This window comes from Camelus bactrianus, chromosome 25 (genome assembly GCF_048773025.1).
Source record: "Camelus bactrianus isolate YW-2024 breed Bactrian camel chromosome 25, ASM4877302v1, whole genome shotgun sequence".
In the NCBI taxonomy this organism is placed as follows: domain Eukaryota; kingdom Metazoa; phylum Chordata; class Mammalia; order Artiodactyla; family Camelidae; genus Camelus; species Camelus bactrianus.
This window is the reverse complement of record NC_133563.1, coordinates 23,038,557-23,058,520: the sequence shown is the minus strand read 5'-3', so window position 1 is coordinate 23,058,520 and position 19,964 is coordinate 23,038,557. Positions and strand designations below refer to the sequence as shown.

Here is a 19,964-nt window from a genome sequence, read left to right as displayed (position 1 = left end):
AATAACAGTATTTATCTCACTGGCTCATAACGAGGCTTTAATAAGAAAACACATGTAAAGTGCATGGTATATAATAGGCATCAATAATATCCTGTGTTTACTGCTTTCATCATTATCATCAGCATCTTTAGATCTCCTCCACCATCTCTTCGACTCCTCTGATAAAAAAAAAAAAAAAATCTAGCCCAACAGTATCGCTATCACCTTGCTTTTGTCTTTTATCATGCTGGCCAGTGCATGAATAAAAGAAGCCTGTCTGCTACCTGCCTGGACCCTGACAGGCAAATGATTAAACATTTCAATAACCTGTCAGGAGAAACATACAACTTTGCATGGCCTGCTATTTAAAAAAAATCTAAAAAATAATAATAAAGGAAGGAAGGGAGGGAGGGAAGGAAGAAAGGAAGGAACTTGGGGAGGAAAGGAGGGAAGGAGGGGAAGGAGGGGAAGGAGGAAGGAGGAGTGTTCAAAATGAATGCAGTTTTGGTAAACTTGACTCTTAAACAGAGCTGCCCATACAATGAAACTACTTAAATTTTTGTTCTAAAATTGTTTAACACTGTGAGAAGAGAGGATGGCCTTTTAAAAATACCATTTTAAAACTTTTGTAAACAATTGACCTGTTTTTTCAAATAAAATCTTAGAGAATCCCATTTTTTAATTTCATGTTTATAACACAACATTTACTTATAAAAGTTAAACAGTGAAACCTGTAAGGCAGTTTTGATTAACACAAAAAATACAGAAATAGGAGGAGTTGTGAGGAAATTGCTCCCGCAGTGACCAGAGACAAAATCCAATTAATTTGTTTTTGCCGTAGTTGCTGGGAGGTAACTCTCCGTGAGTCTCACATCTCTTCATGTCTTGCAAGCAGAAGCATGGACAGCCCACGTTCTAGACTCTTCTCAAGAATGTCTGCAAAATGAACAGCTCTGGAAGATAAAGGTAACGTCTCCCTCTGGGTCAGAAAGCAGGTTTGCTTGAAGACCACTATAGAAGGTTCCTCAAGCCTGGGATTCTTCTTCTGTAACCCAACCCTGGCAAGTGTTACATGGCCCTCATTGTGCTCTTCTGGGGGAACTGTCAAGAAAATGATGACACTCTGGCTACCACTACTGCTTAGAGCAATAAACTGTCCTTTGTCTCTGGCCCAGGGGTCTTCTGCCACCACCCACAAAATGGTGGCAGGCAGACTAACTAGCTTCCAAGTAAGATAAAATCTCAAGCCTCTCGACAATTCTCGATATTAGTTACATGGTATAAAAATCATGACTTGTCACTCAGACTAAGCAGTTACAAAATGTAACTTTTAACCAATTTACACTTCAATCTTAAAACACTCTTCAAATAATCCAAGAAGATAGAAAACATTTATCCAAGATTCTGTAAAACCACCAATCAACTGGGCTGCACAAGTAAACTAAAAATGTTGGACACAACATATTCAAAAGTTTTTTTTTTTAATTACAGCTTGCAAAATAGTTAAGACATATTTTAAGCATAAAACTAGAATCAATTTGTAAAACTCAGGGATCTTAGTTTGGAAAGCACTTCTATACTGCAGCTGCAACAAAATGGAGACAAACACATGTATCCTTTTTTTTTTTTTTTAAACTCCAGCTCCATGTTTTCAGGTTACAGCAATCATTAAACCTCTTCTTTCTAGCCCATGTGCCCCATCTGTACAATGGGATTAATTGTGCCTGGTGGGGACAACTCACAGAGCTGTACAGAAGAGCAAGCACATTAATGGACAAGATGCTTTGTAAACTCTAAAGAGGCAAGACAAGGTACACCTCTGACTCCTGCTGCTTATCATGAAAAGCAAGTTCTCTTGAGCTTTTTCATGGTACCAGCTCAGCAGCTCCTAGCAATCATGGCACGTAGCATCCTTTGTTCATTCAACAAATATTTATTGTGCCAGCCACTGGGAGGAACAGGAAAAAGATCCAGGGGCACACGGTACACAAACCTCTGATAAGATAAAGCACACAAAAGGGCTTTTCCCCTTTGTATTTAGTTCTCCCTTATATTTCTCTTCAGTCCTATGGAAGAGAGAACATAAAGGAAGCAGTGGGAACTCAAAGAGACCTAATGAGATACAGGCACTTTATTCCTCAATCAGGTGCACACACCTAAGCAGGATAAACAGACTACTAGTTACTGGAAGGAGAAACTCTTAGTGATGAGAAAACTAAGACCTTTTGAATAAAAAATTAATGTCTTCATGAACCAGACCTAGAAGGGATTTAACTCCATATTAACACTGAGGTTCAGTTAAAATGGAGACATCTTCTCTACGTCTGCAGATGAAATCAAGATTAATTTAGAAGGTGCATTTCAACTATTAGTTTCAGTAAGGATAGCCCAAACCGCACCTCAAACTTGTATTCTCTTATTTAGCTAATTCTATTTACCAGTATACAGAGCACTTGATAATCCTGGGTTCAACTTTTTTTTTTAACGACATTTATTTTGCCAACTGCTTCAAGATAATCAAGCTTTGCCGCTTGGCACATGCATTCAAAATACCTTCAACCATCTGAAGGCCATGCACACAGATTCAATGTCATTCTTTTAAGTTGCGATGTTTATCCTTTCAAAGGTTTTATTTGATAAGTAAAAACGGCACTGCTTGAGAGAATGTGAGTTCTGTCCATGAGTTGTGTGTCTTGGGTATTTGTGCCCGTGCAGAATTCAGTGGGGGAGCTGTAAGGCCCTCCAGGGGAGAAGTCATGCCTTAGTCTCTGCACATTCAGTCTGCAACTGGCCACAGTGAAGGTCTGATGATGTCTGCTGATGCAAGCGCACAGTGCCCACGTGTGCTTAGATGAAGTCCTCAAACTGACAGTCTGGGCACGAGTCCAAGAGCACACACCCTCTTTCACAAACTCCTCTCAACCTGGCGGCAGGAGATGACTCCTATTCTGAGGTAGGCCCTGGCCTGTGTATTGTGCATGTTAGTTCATTTAATCCCCGCAAGTCCATGAGGTTGGTACAATATCAATATTTCCATTTACTAGATGGGCAAATGGAGGCACAAAGAAGTGAAGCCACTTGCCCAGATGCCGGATTCACACCCAGAAAGCCTGGCTCCTGGTCTTTTAACTGCTATTCCAGACTATATCTTAAAATAATATGATAAAACAAGGCTATCCTTTATTTATATTATTTACCAATCTAATAGCAGCAGCTAAGATTTCCTGGGCTCTCACACTGTGCCAGACACTTCACTTAGCACTGTATAGACTAGATGTCATTTAATCCTTCCAACAGCCTTTGTAAGGGGACCCCAGGCTTATCTCCATTTAAGACTGCAGATCAGAGAAGTTCAAAGCCTGCTCAAGGTCACAGAGCCAGTGGGTTGTATGGCTGGGATTGGAGATCAGGTCTGTGGGACTCCCCAAAGCCCACACCCACTGCCACACGCTCTGAGAGAGGATTCATGTCATGTCACCAGCTCCCCTGTAACTTTCCTCACATTGGGACAACTTGAAAAGGCCACTTTTGCCGCTGAAGCAGCATTCATTTGAATACCTCTGAGTTAAGGTAACTGAAGTGACATAGACACTAAGGGGCAACAAACAGTCATTGAATTTCAGTCTTGAGACACAGATTTGTCCTGCAGAAGAGCAGACTGGGAAACACCGCCAGGGGTTAGAAAGCCAGGGCGCCCCTAAATCAGCACGGTTCAACAAAACCCCAGCCAGAAACCACCGAGTTTCACAAAATCCTATTAATAACCCAGAACAAACAAGCCAGAGGAGAGCAGAAAGGAAATACTGACAACAGAGCTGGGCCCTCAGAGCTGGTGGGAGGCTGTGGAGAGCAGCGGTCTGCACACCTGTCACCTGGGTTCAAAAGCGTCACCTCTGTCCCCCCCGCTCCGAGCTGTAGCACCGGCACGCAGAAGTGACAACCGCTCTGGATCCCAGACGCTCCTTCTGGGCAATAACATAACACCCCATCTATTTTATATTATTAGTTACTAGGCTATCATTATTATTACTATTATCATTTTATTATTACTCTATTAAGGAGGCTCAGATCAAAAAATCTAATGACAGTGCCTTGAGAAACCTAATTTACAAATAAAAGTCATTGTTGTTTTTCTCATGTTTACACAACATCACATAGATTTACTATGAAGGAGAATCATTTTACTTGTCTTTTCCAATGTCCACTCTAAAATCCTGCAATATTTTCGGTAAATTTTTACAGAAAACTCCATACCCAGATATTCACAAACTCCACATTTTATCTTTGCAGTGAACGTTGGCTTCAATCATTCAATCTCCATTAAAGGAAACAGAAGTGATTTATTAATGGCCTGGTAGCAATAAGTTTGGGCTCTGGACTCCTGGGTTCAAATCCCAGCTGTTCTTTTTACTAATGAGGTGACCTTGGGTGAGACATTAAACCTCTCCTTGCCACGTTTTTCTCATCCATAAAATGGGGACAATGACAGCGTCTAACCAGGGTTTGTCATGATGATTAAATATACCAGATTAGTCAGGATGTCTGATCCATAGTTAGCAATCAATAAATGTTTTCTATTGTTATTACCTTAAAAGGAAAACAACTGAAGGAACATTTATTGTGCAAGATCTCCTTTCACAAATGTTAGAGATCTCCTAAACAAGAGTTTTGGCGAAAAAACATGGCGGGGGGGAGTCAATTTTAAAACAAATAAAATTCTTGAAAAGATGAGCTATGAACAAAACTAACTATTTCTTAATGTTATTTTTTTAAAAGTACCCAAAATTTATAAAATAATAGTACATACTGAGATTTATGGAAAAGATGGCCAGAGAAACAAGAAGAATGCATTAAAAATTAGTTAAGTGTATACCCCAAACTAAATTGATCCAATCACAAACCTGAGCTATCAGTTCCAATGGTCCCAGTCTGTTCCACATGTGTTCTAGCAACTAAAAGTAGCAGCCAAGATTTGCAAGGTGGCAGTTAGGTCATGCAAGGTTAAGTCCTTATTAAATTACTTCTCCTAGTGCTAATTTTACAAGCAGTTCGGAGAAATAAATTTACTTGGAATTGAGACACTGAATGCTAGTGACTAGAAGGGCCACTGCACACAGAAAAAGTACAGCAATATTGATCCACCCGCCCAGGGATCAAAAAGTTTAGTCATTCTTTCCAGCAAATATTTACCCTCTACAATTGGCCAGGCACATGTGAAACCATAAGAAACACAGTGAAGAATAAAGCAGTCCCTCCCCTTAAGGTTCTCAGTCGAAGGCAGCAAGCACACAAAGACGAAATTTTAACACAGCTCTTTCATGGGGTAAACACACAGTAGCGGCACCTGACTCAGTCCTAAGCCAGCATGGAAGGGCTCTCAGGAAAGGTTATATTGAACATGAAGCCAGGAGCAGTCCGAGTGAGCTAGAGAAAGGGCTGAGAGTGGCAGGAAGAGACTCCCAGACAGAGGGTCCAGCATGTGCAGAAAGGCCATGTGACCACTCTCCAGCGGCATCCCATTACACTCAAATCTTCCATACCATGACGACCGGGGCGCCACATGATTTGGTACTCATCTCCTACTCCGCTCGCCCTTCCTCCCGCCCTCTGGACACTTGAGACTCCTTGCTGTCCCAAGACACTCCAAGCACATTCCCACCTCAGGCCTTTGCCCTTGCTGTGCCCTCTGCCTAGGGTGCTGTTCCGTCAGATACACACAGGCTCACTTTATTCAAATGCCACCTCTTCAGGGATGCCCTCCCTGTCCCTTCTATCTAAAATACCCTGCCATCCTCACTAAGTCTTTTTTCTATCACAGAAAAGCGCCTGTACATTCCTCTTTATGTGTTCTCCGTTTAATGGCTGCCTCTTCAACTAGAATGCAAACTCTATGGGGGCAGAGGATTTGTCTGCCTTTGGTTCAGGGCACATTTCCAGGGCCTGTAACTCTGCCGGGCTTATGTTGAGGGCTTAGTAAATATTTGTTGAATAATTAATGAATTAATAAATGCCCTGATGACAGAGAAGATACTTGGATGATCCAGAGACACACAGTTCAGCGTGAATGGCGCATAGGATGTAAGGGGAGAAGCAGCAGAAGGTAGGGCTGGAGTGAGTCTGTCTTCTAGAAGGCATGAACTTCTCTTATTTTTGTCTGGTCATCAAACCTACCCCATTAGCAAGAATAATTCTCTAGCCAACATTGCAATTATTGCTAATCCCTGCTCCCATGTGTTTACCCAGATCCGAAGAGATAATCTGTAGCTAGAGAGGAAGGTTACAGAATCCTGTGGCTTCCTTCCATGGAAATGACATGTATGTTTTTGACAACATAAAAAATCTTAGTTTGAAGGGACCATCATGGTACTTGAAATACTTAAAGCTTGCTAGAACTTTCCAAAAGGAACTAAGAAAGTAAAGTAGCAACAAAACAGAGACACTCAAGTATACAAATGGAGGCACTGACAGATCCCTTCCGTTCAAATTCTCAGTCATCAGGGAGATGAGAGATTTTTCTATACTTTGATATAGAAAGCAAGTAACAAGAGAACTAGGAGAACTGATACATATTGAGCATTAAGTGGCTGGATAATATCAGCTCCAGAAACAGAGGTGAACAGAACTGGGATAGAGGTAGAACACAGGAGAGACAGAATTGAAGGCGGTCATCAATATCATGTTAATCTCTGAAATGGCTGTCCTCCATGTGGTCTGACAACATACCAGAGTGACTGAGCTAAATAAATATTGAAGTGCTTGAAGCCATTTATTCTTTCAATCCCCACAACAGCACTAAACACCTAGGAGGTAGGTGCTATCACCACTCCCATGTCATAAAAGAGGACACTGAGGTTTACAAAGGTAAGGCGACAGGGCTAGAACTCAAAGCCTGTCTGGCTCCTTAACCATCACGCCACTTAATCTGACCACGTGGGTGCCTCTCCCCCCATGCACCAACCCTCTTACAGAGTAAGCTCTTCTATGTGATAAGCACATATTTTGCAAGGTAGTCAGAGTTAAGGAAAAGGTGCCATTGCTCCTGCACTCCCTTCTCTAATGGTTGCCCTGAAAAAAAAACAATGAAAGTAGGATGGGAAGTGGACCACAGAAACAGCAGATCAGCTCTGAGACAAAGCACTGGGAGATTCGCGATCCACCAACCAAACACCCCTGGGAGTATACTCATCTCCTCCAAAGAGATGAGAAAGTATTCCTCTTAGACCATCCTGCTATCTGAAGCTCTCTCACCACTCATCTCTTGACCTGAGCATGACCTTCCCCTGTACTTGACACTGCTTCTCTAACCGTTTACAAGACTAAATCTCCAAGTCAGACACCATTATTTAAAAGAGAACAGGCAAATGCATCATTTATTGGCAACCATCAAGGGCCAACCTTTCATTTTTACTTCTGGGGTTTTGTTAAATTGACTTAAATATAGAAAATACTATTTAAATAAATTCTTTATTAAGAATCTTAGGGCATCGACTTAATTTGTGGCGGTGAGTGGTAGCATTTTCTCATATGGAAAGGAACAGTTATGTAACCATCCCACATGGAAGAGCCAGGCTGAAATCAAAATGATAAAAGACTGAAATAGCCTTGCTTTTCTCAACAAGAGTACAGTGGGGATTTCATGGGCAACATACTTCTCATACAGCCTCTGTCCTCTCATGAAGGCCTTCACTTCGTTGTCCAGTGGGAAGGTGCCGTCATCCTTTCTAAATCGGTAGAAGAGTTTGACATCCTTAAATTCCTTATGCTCATCACACACTGAAAGACAATATACACAGAGAAGCAAATAAAAAAAAAAATAACTCACTTAATTACTCAGATGAAGGAAGATGCTAAGATTTGTTTTTACCTAATTTCTCAAGCATACTACTCTATGATTAAAACACACAAAGTAAATTTTTCAGAACACTATAAAATGATTATAAATCAATAAAAATATGTTTTAAAAAAACACACAAAGTATTTAGCACAGGGCCTGGAACAGAATAAGTGCTCAGTTTTATTAGCTATCCCCATCATCGTCATCATCACCATCATTATCTATTAAAAGAGTCGCAAAATTCAATTCATCATTCTTCCCACACACTCTTCCTGAGCATGCTACCAGGGCAGGCATCAGCCTCAAAGAATGAGAAATCTAGTGAGATAAAGAGAGATGTCGACATGCAATTAAAATATGGTGTGATATGGTTATGAAAGAGGTGAGCGGATATCGCAGTGGGAGCCCAAGCGGGGAGCACCTGGTACCCCAGCTCTGGGGAATGTGCATTTCTCTGAAGACTTTGCATGTAAGCGGAGGCCTGAAGAATGAGTAGAAAATGAGCGGAAATGAAGACACAGGGCATTCCAGCCCAAGAGAATAACAGCACGTGAAAGGTCTTGGCCAGGGTTAGAGATTTCAAGGACACATGCCCATGGAAGTTCACTGAACCACTGAGAGTAAGAGCAGAAACCTGGAAACAACCTAAATGCCCATCAGCGGGAGAATGGGTAAACGGTGTGATGGCAGAATGATGCACGGTGCACACTGCGGTGAAAACGAGCCAACAAGATACACGGCCAACATGAGTGAATCCCACAGACTGTGTTGAGCAAGTTGCAAAGAAATAAACATGCATCTCTATAATGACTTAGAACATTTAAAATAATATGTTACATTGCTAAGAGATGCATATACAGAAAGGAAAAAAAGATATAAAGAAGTCCAGGGAAATAAACCCAAAAATGTTTTGGAAGAAGGAAGGGAATGTAATTGGGGACACTTACTCAGGAGACAATTAAAGTAACACTTTTTTTTAATTGAAGCATAGTTGATTTATAATGTTATATTAGTTTCTGGTATCCAGCACAATGTCCCGGTCATGCATATACATACATATATTTGTTTTTATATTCTTTTTCATTATAGGTTATTACAAGATACTGAATATAGTTCCCTGTGCTATATACAGCAGGACCTTGTTGTTTATCTATTTTGTATATAGTAGTTTGTATCTGCCAATCCCGAACTCCTAATTTATCCCTCACCCTCTACCTTTTCCCTTTAAATGTTTTATTTCTTAAATGGGTAGGTTCAGATCTGAAATAGAAGGCATCGTCCTTTGCTCCCTCTCAAGTTAACTTGAGTGTCGCCACCCCACTCACCGTGATGGATAATGCCCCGGTCTGCTAATTTCTGCATGAGTTTAATTGCCGTCTCTCTGTCAGAAGCCTCTTTGTGTTCAATCAGCCAGTCAATCAGTTCTTTTGCGACAAAACAGTTTGGGTAGGTTTTGAGATGATGTCGCCTATCTTTAATAACCTTTTCTTCATGCAGTCGGAGCCTGGAAAGAAAATGTGGCAATCACTTTAGGAATTTTGATGACAACACGTATCTTTAAACCAACCCAAGGGAACAGTCACAAGATGGAAGTCTGAAATGTATCAGAGTACCACCCAAATACCTTTATGTCAGTGGGCGGTTTCCATACTGTCAGAGCCCAGAGGCCCCAGAAAGTGATTCCACCTGCAGATCTAGAGATGCTACAAGTAAACAGGAAAGGAAACCAAGCACAGACAACCTAGAACTCTCCTGCCACTCAGGAGACTGAGAAGCGCTTTCTCACCTCTGCTCTGCCTCACTCCCTTCCCCACCTCCTCACCAGCGGGCTCATAGCTTCAACCAACCAACCAACAAAACCTAGAGACTTGCTGAAACCAGGTACTTCCTCTTCATCACAGGTTGCTCAGGGGCCATCATATTTGAATTCATTCAGTCACACAACAAACACGAATGGGCGTCTACTGCCTGCCCATCGGGCACTTCCAGGCGCTAGAGGTGCATGTTGGAAAATACACAAAGATCCTTGCCATCGCTGGCTTTGTGTTCTCAGAGGCAATAGCTAGTCCTTTTGTGAGACACTTTACACAGGCACTTCATTACTCAATGCTCACAACAACCTCATCAGAAGTCATGCCTACTATCTCCAATTTTTTTTTTTTTTTAACATCAGAGAGAACTGAGGCCTCAGAGAGATTAAGTAGCTCGCCAAAAACCGAACCAGCTAACAAGTAGTGAAAATGAGATTGGAACCCTGATGGTCTCACTTTAGAGCCTGGCTCTCTAACTGCCGCACCATGCTGCCTCTAGCTAGGGAGGGATGGAGGAAAAACCCAGGAAAGATGGGTAAAAGCTGTTGCACAAGTACAACTTATTTATAGGCTGATGGATTAGCCTGGAGAAAAGTGGTTCACATGGAGTCTTTCCTTACTCCCTTCAGAACCCAGTGGTCTTTTTCCAAGATCTAAGTCCTAAATCTGCCTTTTAAAAAAAGTTTCTTCCATTTGTCTTTTTTTTTTTTTTTTTATCAGCCTTGCATTGACTTTTTAATTCTCAAGGGAAGGGTAGAATTGGAAATGAGAGGACAGTTTTCTTCCTGCTTCACCCACGTGACTCCTAAGGGTCTTACTTCATCTTCTCAATGCTGTAGAGAAACGGGAGTGCCACATTAGTAAATCTCACAGCAACCAGTAACTGTGTGACCTGGGCCAATGACTTAATGTCTCTTTCTCCTATAAAAATGGAGGCAACTATGCCTACCCTATCCTTGGCAATGTTGAGCTTTGGGGACATAATGTCTGCTAAGCACCAGCAACTTAGCACAGTACCCAACACACAAGAGGTCCCATCCTCCTTTCTTCCATCCCCTAAGGAAGGAACTAGGTCCCACTTTTGCCTGTTTTTTGAACAGAGGGCATCGAACGGAATTTAATGGTTTTGATATCCCCAGGGCTGTGACTATGAGTTGGGGGCACTCACACTGGGCTGGAACTCCAAGGCCTAGGTGCTCTCTCCTTGCTAGACAGTTGTTAAAAGCTGAACAAGTTTCCTCTAAAATTCGTGTGTTGAGGCCCTAATCCCTGGTACCTCAGATTGTGACTGTATTTGGAGATAGGGTCTTTCAAAAGGTAATTACATGAAAATGAGGTCATTAGGCGGGCCCTGATCCAGTAGGAGCAGTGTCCTTATAAGAAGTGGAGATTAGGACACAGACACGCACAGAGGGGAGATGTTGTGAAGACACAGGGAGAAGGCGGTCGTCTACAAACCAAGGAGAGAGGCCTTAGAAAGACCAACTTTGCCAATGCTTTGATCTCAGAGTTTTAGCCTCCAGATCTGTGAGCAGGTAAATTTCTGTTGTTTAAGCCACTCAGTCGGTGACACTTAGTTATGACAGCCTGAGCTGAGACAACCACCAACTGCTGAAGACTGGAGGCTCCTGAGTGGTCGGGGAATGAAGGGCTCGGCTAGGGCAACAATAGGGGAAAGGAGAGGAGGAGAGAGATAAGAATTCCAACAGGTACAAACTGCACAGAAAGGAAAGAACCCTCGTGAAGGAGTTCCCACTGTACGTTCGGTATTACACTACACATTTTCACACAAGCTGACTTAACTGCTAAGGCCAGAATGTTTGCATCCTCCACAGATGCATGGGCTGAAATACCAAACCCCTAAATGTCAGTTATGAGGACAGTCAGGAACACAGAACTAGGAATGGAAGACCTGGCTCTTGTCCTGACATTGCCAGAAATTCCAGGGGGTCAAACTTCTGAGCATCAGGGTCCTTACTGGTAAAATGAGGATAACGGAGTCCACCCTGATTACCTCGTCACACAGCTCATTAAGGCTAAAGATAGCATTTGAGCCCTTCCTATGTGCTAAGCACCGTTTTGACAGCTTTATTGGCATAATCCTCATGACAACTCCCCAAGGCAGGAAATGTTAAAACCACAAATGATACCAAAGTAGAGCTGTAATTATTAATTAAAAAAAACAAATGATCCCTAATTAAAAAAAAAAAAACCAACATGTTCACATCGGTGTGCTAAAGTCATCACATGAATCCTTCTAATTAATTCAGTGACAATGACACTGAGTAATTTGTTTAACACGTTCAAAGCGGCAGAATGCAAAACATTCATTCTTAGACGGGATGTCTGTCAGGAATCTGAGAATAATGAAGACAAATTTATTTAGAAATTGAAATGTGGAATAAGCTACTATATAATTTGGTGGAGGAGGAATATGTTATGAGCCAAGAGAGGAGCTTCAGCTCCTGTAAACTTTCCAACTTAAAAAATAAAATTATGAGGTAATGTTTATCATACTACAGAATAGAACCTTTCAGTTACTATCCTTCCATGAACCCTGAGCTCGGTGCTAATTTTTAAGTGTATCTGACTCCCACCATGCACAGTAGGAAGCAGCACTAGTCATCACCCCTCCAGCCTTACCAGGACCTCATACATTTCCCTGTCTAGGAAACTGAGCAGAAATATGACGGAGGGGAAAGAACCCTGGGTCCAGGAGACAGCCTAAAACTTGATCTTTTTAGACATGTTACCAGGGGTTAAAAATGTTTAATAACTATCTATGTTGCCATCTTTTTTTCTTTGATAGTCAGAAACATAGAATTCCAAAAATGAGCATTAAAAATGGTATATTACAGAAAAACTAAAGAGAGAAGAATTTTCATACTCTAAACACATAACCAAGTGTTCTGCCTGGCGTAGTGGGTACTTTATAATATTTGGTGACCAAATGAATATACAAAGACACTAATAGAAATGACACCTGTTTCAAAAGGTTGGGGCAGCTTCTCACTAAAAAAGTGGGAGTTCCCTCCCCACAACTTAGCGAGCACCTAATATCATGGAATTTATCTCTAAGCCTTTTTAAAAGCTATTTATATGCTTTCACTTCTAGGGCAATCAATTTCCAAAGTTTTAATCCCTGTTGTACGTGTGTATGTGTTTTTTTCTTTAAGCATTTCCATTTAATTGAACTAAATCTATCCCTTACAAATTTCCATAACATTTGATACACTAATATGCATGGAGATCACTAAGTAGAAAAAGCAATATTTCAAAGTCTTGTGGAAAAACAGAAGTTTTGCATAGCTGAGCCTCTTGCAGAATAAGCATTCTCTACAAAGACTCTGTAAGATGCTGAGCTCGGGGCTAGAAGCCACACTTTCAAACACAGAGTGTTGCCTGGATGCATCAATCACCTTGTCTGTCATGCTCCACATACCCTTTGATTCAAAACTGCCTCCCACTATATTCAATGGCTTGTAGTAACCTGTAATGAAAAAGAATATGGAAAAGAATATATATTTGTAAACATTAATTAATTATTACTTTTTTAAAAGCCTGTCTTCCACACCTTACCCACGCCAGGCAGGGTCCAGACACCTCGTGCCTGCTTTCTTTGCATGGAAGAGCCTTTGACTTACTGTGGCCTCTGCACATGCCTGCAGGCAGTTCAGCGAGGAGACGACGGCTGCAGGGTTCTACCCAAGTCAAGTGACAATCATCAGCTAAGCCAAGCAGAATGGCTCATCCAAGATTTAAACTAGAGCTGAAGTTTTCAAACCCTGTTTGTGCTGGAACATGTTCTTCAAGTGGAACTTACCTAAAAGCCAGTGTATAAAACAGCAATGTGGGGTGTCCCGGCTAAAAAGGGGTAGGGGTCCCAGGTCCAGGGTATTTCCTGGTTTTCCACATACATTCCCCACAACCCCCAGACCATCTACAAGGAATTTTTAGAACAAAGGTTACAAATTCCCCAGGACTACAAGACATTGAGGAAACTGGCCAACCAGGAGGGAGAGGAGAGTGAGCAGGGAGAGGAGAGTGAGCAGGAGAGTGAGCTCGGCGAGGCTAGAGGGCAGGAGAAAGGCCTTGAAGTCACACATGAGAGATGGCAAGAGACCCCTGTCCCTGGGGCGCCGTGGTTCTTTAGAGTTTTCTAGTTCTTCTTCCAAGCTAGGTACACCCTAATAACAGTACCAGTCTCTTCAGGGGGCTGTGAAATCCTTGAAACTGTCTGGATCCAAAAGAACCTCACCCACCCAGGCTCTATGGCAGCCTTCACCCTCGGCCTCCCAATCACCGGCACGCCCGGCTCACAGTCTGGCCATACTGGACTCTTCTCCATCACCTGAATACACCCTGCATGCCTCTGCGCCGGACAGAGACCCCGCTGCTTAGAATGCTCTCTCCTGTTGCCTGCAATAATTCAAAAACATTCGACTTGCTCTTCAGCTTAAAAGGCACCTCCTTGGTGAATATTTTCCCAGCCTTCCAAAGCCAGAAATCAAACTTCCTTCCTCTGCTCTCCCACCTTATTTCACGGCCACTAGTAAAGCGTTCATCCCACGGTATTGCAATTAGATGAAGTGAGGAACATTAAGGGAGAGTTGCTTATTAATTTTTGTAATTCTAGTGCCTGGCACATAGTAGGGGATACATCCCTCGCTGGTGTGAAAAGTCATTGCACACCACGCACTCAGCCTTGAGGTGCACAGAGCAGGACAGTCTTCTGACTAAGAGTCCGAATCAATCCACCTTGAACCACTGGGAAGAACAATCGTCTCTGTTTTAGCTCCATTTTCAATACCACTGGATGAGGAATTTAAATATAAAAACCGCCTTCCCACCATTCATGGCTGACAGCTGGTTCACAGGCTTTAGATTCAAGGTGATTCTGTAATATTCTATTCCTGTCCAGCTAACCAGCTGCTGAAATTGCATCAGACAATTTCCTCTTCCAGCTCCAGGAGAACAAACACGACCAAGTGTGGGCTGTTAATAATCCCTACAAAATGACCGGCCATCGGATGAGAAATATAGAAATTGCTTTTCAGAAAATAGCTGGTAAAAAAAACTGCAGCAGGTTGTGGGACTCAGGGAACAAAAGGGGGACAGAAAGCACATATTGTCATTTAGAAACAGCGTCACAAATCTCAGCTGAAGCAAACAGTTTAATTAAAAAACACAGCAAGCCGAACAGTGGGGCTGACAGTGTGAGCTGAGCCTTGTGATCTGGGCAACAGCACTGACATAGATGTGCTTTAAACCAAAGCTATTGTCCCTGCCAGATGTTCAGCAACGGCCAGCGTCTGTCCTTGGGGATCGGAGAACTCAGAGAAAATCACTCCTAATCACATACCCTTGAAAGGCCCTGAGTCTAAAAGGATACGAGAAAACACAGGAACAAACGAAGTCTGATGCACTGCATTTCCTTTCAATGTTTGGATTTATTTTATAATCAAAATTTCAAATTATCAAAATAATGCTCGCTCCTAGTAGATTTTTTAAAAAATTGAAATATGTATAACACGAAGCTGAGTAACTGGTGATGAATTGGTAATTGCTGAAGCTAGGAGACAGGTGCACAGGAGTTTTTGCAGTACTATTATATTTATTTTAGGATGTGTCTGAAATTTTTCTTGACCCTCACTTTTCAAAGGAATCCAGCATGAGGAGTTGCTTATGGATTCCTGCAAAAATCTATTAAGTACACATGTATGGCTATATATGTAGATTTTTATATGAAATAGGATCATTATAGACATTTCATGTAGTTTTGCTTCAAGAAGATGCTTGAATTCTCCCAGCCTGATGAGAACAACAGAACAAATGCAGACAGTGATAGGAAGGAAAGTATAGAACTGGTTAGTGGAAACAGAGGGCATGTGATTCTGGAGAGCCAGAAGGAATTGGTCTCAGACCACACACACACACATACACACACGCACACACTGCCTTCTCTAGTGATAATGTCAACTGTTCCATCAGCAAGACTCCTTTTCGAAAGGACAGTAAACAATGGCTCTATGAATCAGGAACAAAGTCAGAGCCGTAAGTTCTACACAGAGCACTTCCAGGCCTCACTTCAAGTCAGCAGAAAGCAAAGTCCCACGTACGCTGTATGTCTTGTCACCACAATGAACTGAGAAAGGAAACACACCCAGGAAGGAAGCATGTTTGATTCTAAGACCCATATATCATGCACTGCATTTGAAATCACGATGAAAGAGTATCAGCAGAAGCAACAACAGGAATACTTTACATCTAGGACAGAGCCGAACACGATCAGAACTGAGCCTGACGACATCCCTGTGAATCAGGCAGGCATTGTCATAGTCACGTGACAGATAAGGCAGCAAGCTTAGAAAAATTACAGTGATGCACTTAAGTCACATTTCAATAAAGAGTTAGGATTGGGATTTGAGCTCAGATCTTCTGATTTCTATGTTTCGAGAGCCTTCCGTGCCATCAAACTGTAAATAGAATCACCTCTCTTCTGCCTATTTTGTGCCCATAAAAGCTAAAAAGGAGAAAACATTCTAGTCATGCTGAAGTGCCATGGTAAGGTGAAAATTATGCAATTTACACACAGTATGCAGATACTGCTACTGTATGAATACAGATGGGCAGATGGGGATCACAGAAATGCCTACAAAAGCAGTCATCACATTGTCTTCATGTTTGCACTGAGACAACGTTGTATAATTAAGATGACATTCCTAGGGGACCGGAAATGGACATGGTGAGTTACACCATCCCAGAGAGTCAGCATCAGTTCACGCGGGACATATAACAAACACTTTGTAATGATGTGTGCGTAAAAGCTCACAAGGCCCTTTTAAATCTCTTATCTCACCCTCGAGATAAGAGTTAACTACAGGGTCAAGACAGGAAGGTCCCTAAGTCAACCTCTTTATCTCATTAGACCTGAGATTTCCACTGAACTCTTCCTCCACGTGGGCCTTTTTCTAGGTCTCCTGTTCGGAGGAACAAAGAGCAAGAGCCCCAGCATCTCCCACTGTGACCTCTTCTTCTGATGACTCAGAAGAAGGATGCTTTTCCAGCTTGCAAAGTGCCTTTCCAAGAAGCTCCAAGACTTTTTTCCAAATGGGTCATTATTTGTTTATGCACCACATCCAGCAGAATCAGGCCTCTAATTGCCACTTTACAGGTGAAGAAACAAGTCCAGAACGGTTCATGGAACTCACTGAGGACACAGAGTGACTCACAGCGCCAGTACTGGTGACTAAGTCAACTGACCCTTGCTGTCTTGGTAAAGGGCTGGCCAGCACTCTTACTGCTTGGTGGCTGCTTCCGGTCCTAGCCCCCTGGCCCAGTCGTGCCTCTCTGTAAGCAGATGATGCTGCATCGTGACTCCTTCCTCCCAAAACAAAGAGGTTTGAGCTTCACTTAGAATAGTGGTTCTCAAATGGGGGCAAACATTATGCCTGTCCCTTTACTCCTGGAACCCAAGATCTGGCACAGCACCAATAAATGGTGCTATTCAGGTGACAGCAAGTAGGGGTGAGGAAGTACAGCTTTCAGTAGGAATAGGGACTTGGCTGCATTAGTTAGCAAATCCCCTTCCCGCCCTCCTCATTCAATATTCACCATTCACCACAACCAAACTGTGGAACCAGAACAACTGGGGTTTGAATCCAAGTAACATCCATCATTCAGTGCATAACTTTGGACAAAGCATTCAACTTCTCAGTGCCTCAACTTCCTCATCTATAAAATGGAAATAAGAACATAGGTCTCATATTGTGAGGATCAGATGAGACTTATGTAAAGTGCTTAGCACATAATAAGCACTCAATAAATGTTAACTCTTACTGCTATTATTATTATGTAACATATAAAAGTCAGATTTGGCCAGAAGCACCATCAAGAAGCCACTAAGTATGCATTTCAGCTACTTTTTAGAACAAATGCAATCCTTAGTTGTTGACCACTGTTTTCCAGGCTGGATGCAGGGCTTTGCACTAAATTTGCCCACTGTCTCTGAGAGTGAATCTCAGAACAAGTGGGGTGGGTTAAAAACTACTGGAGAGACTAGGCCATTCTGATTTGCTAAATGCCTTCTTCTAAGGTAAAAGCAGAGAGAACCAAAGATGAGAAAGTGTTCAGTCACTCCCTGAAAACATACCAAGGCCTCGCTTCCTGTGGGGTGTGCTGGAACCAATCCCACCCCTTCTGTGGTGTCAACCAAACTGATAACTAAAAATCACCGAACTGTTTTAAGTGCAAAGAACCCTCCAACTGTCTAGTTTAGGCCCTCCCCAACATCCTGTTTTACAGATGGGAACACTGAGACAGAGAAACTAGGCGGCCTGCCCATGACTTCCCCACTGGAACTTTGACCTTGGCCTCCTGCTTCTGACCAGACTATCTGTTGAACTCCACTGTGGGACAGCCTGGAAACAGGCTATTGCTAAGTTAGTAGTGCTTTATCAAAGAATATTTTATCATTGATGAAAAAGCTGGCCTGGACTCTGTCTGCAACTGGCCAGCAAGTCATCTTTGGTATCACCCAGACCATACTCACTCTTGAGAAAGACACTGCATTCCAACAAAATATTTAATGCTGGAAACTGAAAACTTCTTCCCTGAGAAGAAACAGCCTCAGGGACAATTTTAGACAGAGAAAAAATTACATATTAAGTTCAAAAGATCATGAAATAATAACTAAAATATTGTTCAATATATGCCCCACCACCAGTGGAATATGAAAAATACAAGCCAGGTGATGTGTGGACTGAGACAGAACTTCAAGGTAAGAAAGGGAGAGATTCGAGTCGCATCAAGGACAGCCTGCATTAAGACCACCTGGAGGCCTGCTGAACCCAGGCTGGGCCCCATCTCCAAAGTTTGTAATTCAGTAGGTCTGGAGGTCAGCCCGAGAATTCGCCTTTCTAATAAATGCCCAGGTGATGCTGATTCTGCTCACTAGGGGGCACACTTTGTGAACCACTGGGTTGGAGAGAAATGGAACCAACACTGTGTTATGGGATAAAAAGAAGAAAAGGTGATGGAAGGAGGTAGAGAGGCGAGCGGCCTGTTAGCTGAGCGCAGGCCAAGCAGACCTGTTGACAGGGAGGGGAAACAGGGTGTGGTCAAGGTGGGACACACTTTCAGGGTGTGCCTTCCCCAGGGATTCAGGACCTCATGAGTCTATGGGTTCCCACCTTGTCAAAACCTTACAAGGCTGACAAGTGAACTAACTCCAGGGCCAGCCTTACGATGTGATCTTTCAGGGCCCTCTGTCCTTTAAATGTATCTTCCTACCTGCTCACTGATACTCATTCCTCTCTGGGGAGGAACACAGCCTTCCGACCAGTAAGGAGGTATGAAAGTTGTTGTTTTTTAAAGAGGTCTTTGGCTAAGGAACAGGTGACAAGCTCACTGATACTAAATGTAATCAGTTAAGCAGCAAGGATAAATGACAGTAATGAATCTGTTCCCGTTTTGATTAGGAGGAAGTTTCAAATAGGAAGGCTCATGATTTCAAGGGAAGAGGAGGAAAGAGTTGGTCCTGCTGATGGGGAAGGATGCCCAAAGCAGAAGCTGGGCTCAGAAAGCAGACTTCATCTTCATCCCAGGGTGGGCGGACCAACCAAAGCCAGGTGCTCTGTTGTCTCTGGGAGGAATCAGACCACCTAAACCACAGTGCGTAGACTTTCTCTCTAGGTAAGGTGACCTGGAGGGGGGCTCTCCGAATTAGGACCTCGATTTCCTAGTCTAGAAAATGAGGAAGCGGACCGGATTTATCTGTAAACTCTTTCAACTCTAACTTCTCTATTTTTATGGACACCCTGAAAAGCCTCCAGGGAAAACCCTCACTCACGAGACCAAAATAGAATAGGCTGTTTGGGGCACATTTTGTACTGAAAAGATCTGCCACAAACCACAAGGCCAGGGAGCACGAAACAGCAAATTTCATGTCCTTTGGGCTTCCAAACAAGGATGAACACATCAGAGCGAATTCTGAGCTAAGCATGCTGTACAAACCCCAACTAAGGCTACAACCATCTATTTTCAGCTCACAGGACGGATGCTGAAAGCTGCCAAGGTGCCACAGGCCTGGGGTGTGTGGGTCTGTGGCTGAGAATAGACAAGGTTTCTCTGGATTTAAAAACATTTCGAGAGTCCTCAAAAGTGTTATCAGGGACATCTGCGGCTACAGTGGAGGCTGTTTTCCGCAAAGGGGCTTGTAAAAGATTTCTCAGCCGGTATGCATTTATGGAGCTCCAACTGCATACCAGGCATAGCTTTAAAAGCTGCTCAGGGCAAACTAGTTTCTGCAGTTTGAGGTCCACGGAGCTGAAATAGGTGTT

The 19,964-nt window shown here is 42.7% G+C and overlaps 1 protein-coding gene across 3 annotated transcripts in view; it reads right to left on the bottom strand.

Annotated features, from left to right (window-relative positions):
- Positions 1-19,964, bottom strand: part of DEPTOR (DEP domain containing MTOR interacting protein) — a 130,482-nt gene that overhangs the window by 85,076 nt on the left and 25,442 nt on the right. For 2 of the 3 annotated variants that reach the window (XM_074352980.1, XM_074352981.1), the window contains exons 2-3: positions 9,139-9,317; positions 7,629-7,752 (exon numbers count right to left, since the gene is read on the bottom strand). The exons of the other annotated variant lie outside the window; for it this stretch is intronic. In XM_074352980.1, coding sequence (XP_074209081.1) covers positions 7,629-7,752; positions 9,139-9,317 — 303 coding nt within the window. The remainder of the gene's footprint in view (positions 1-7,628; positions 7,753-9,138; positions 9,318-19,964) is intronic. 3 annotated transcript variants of the gene reach the window in all.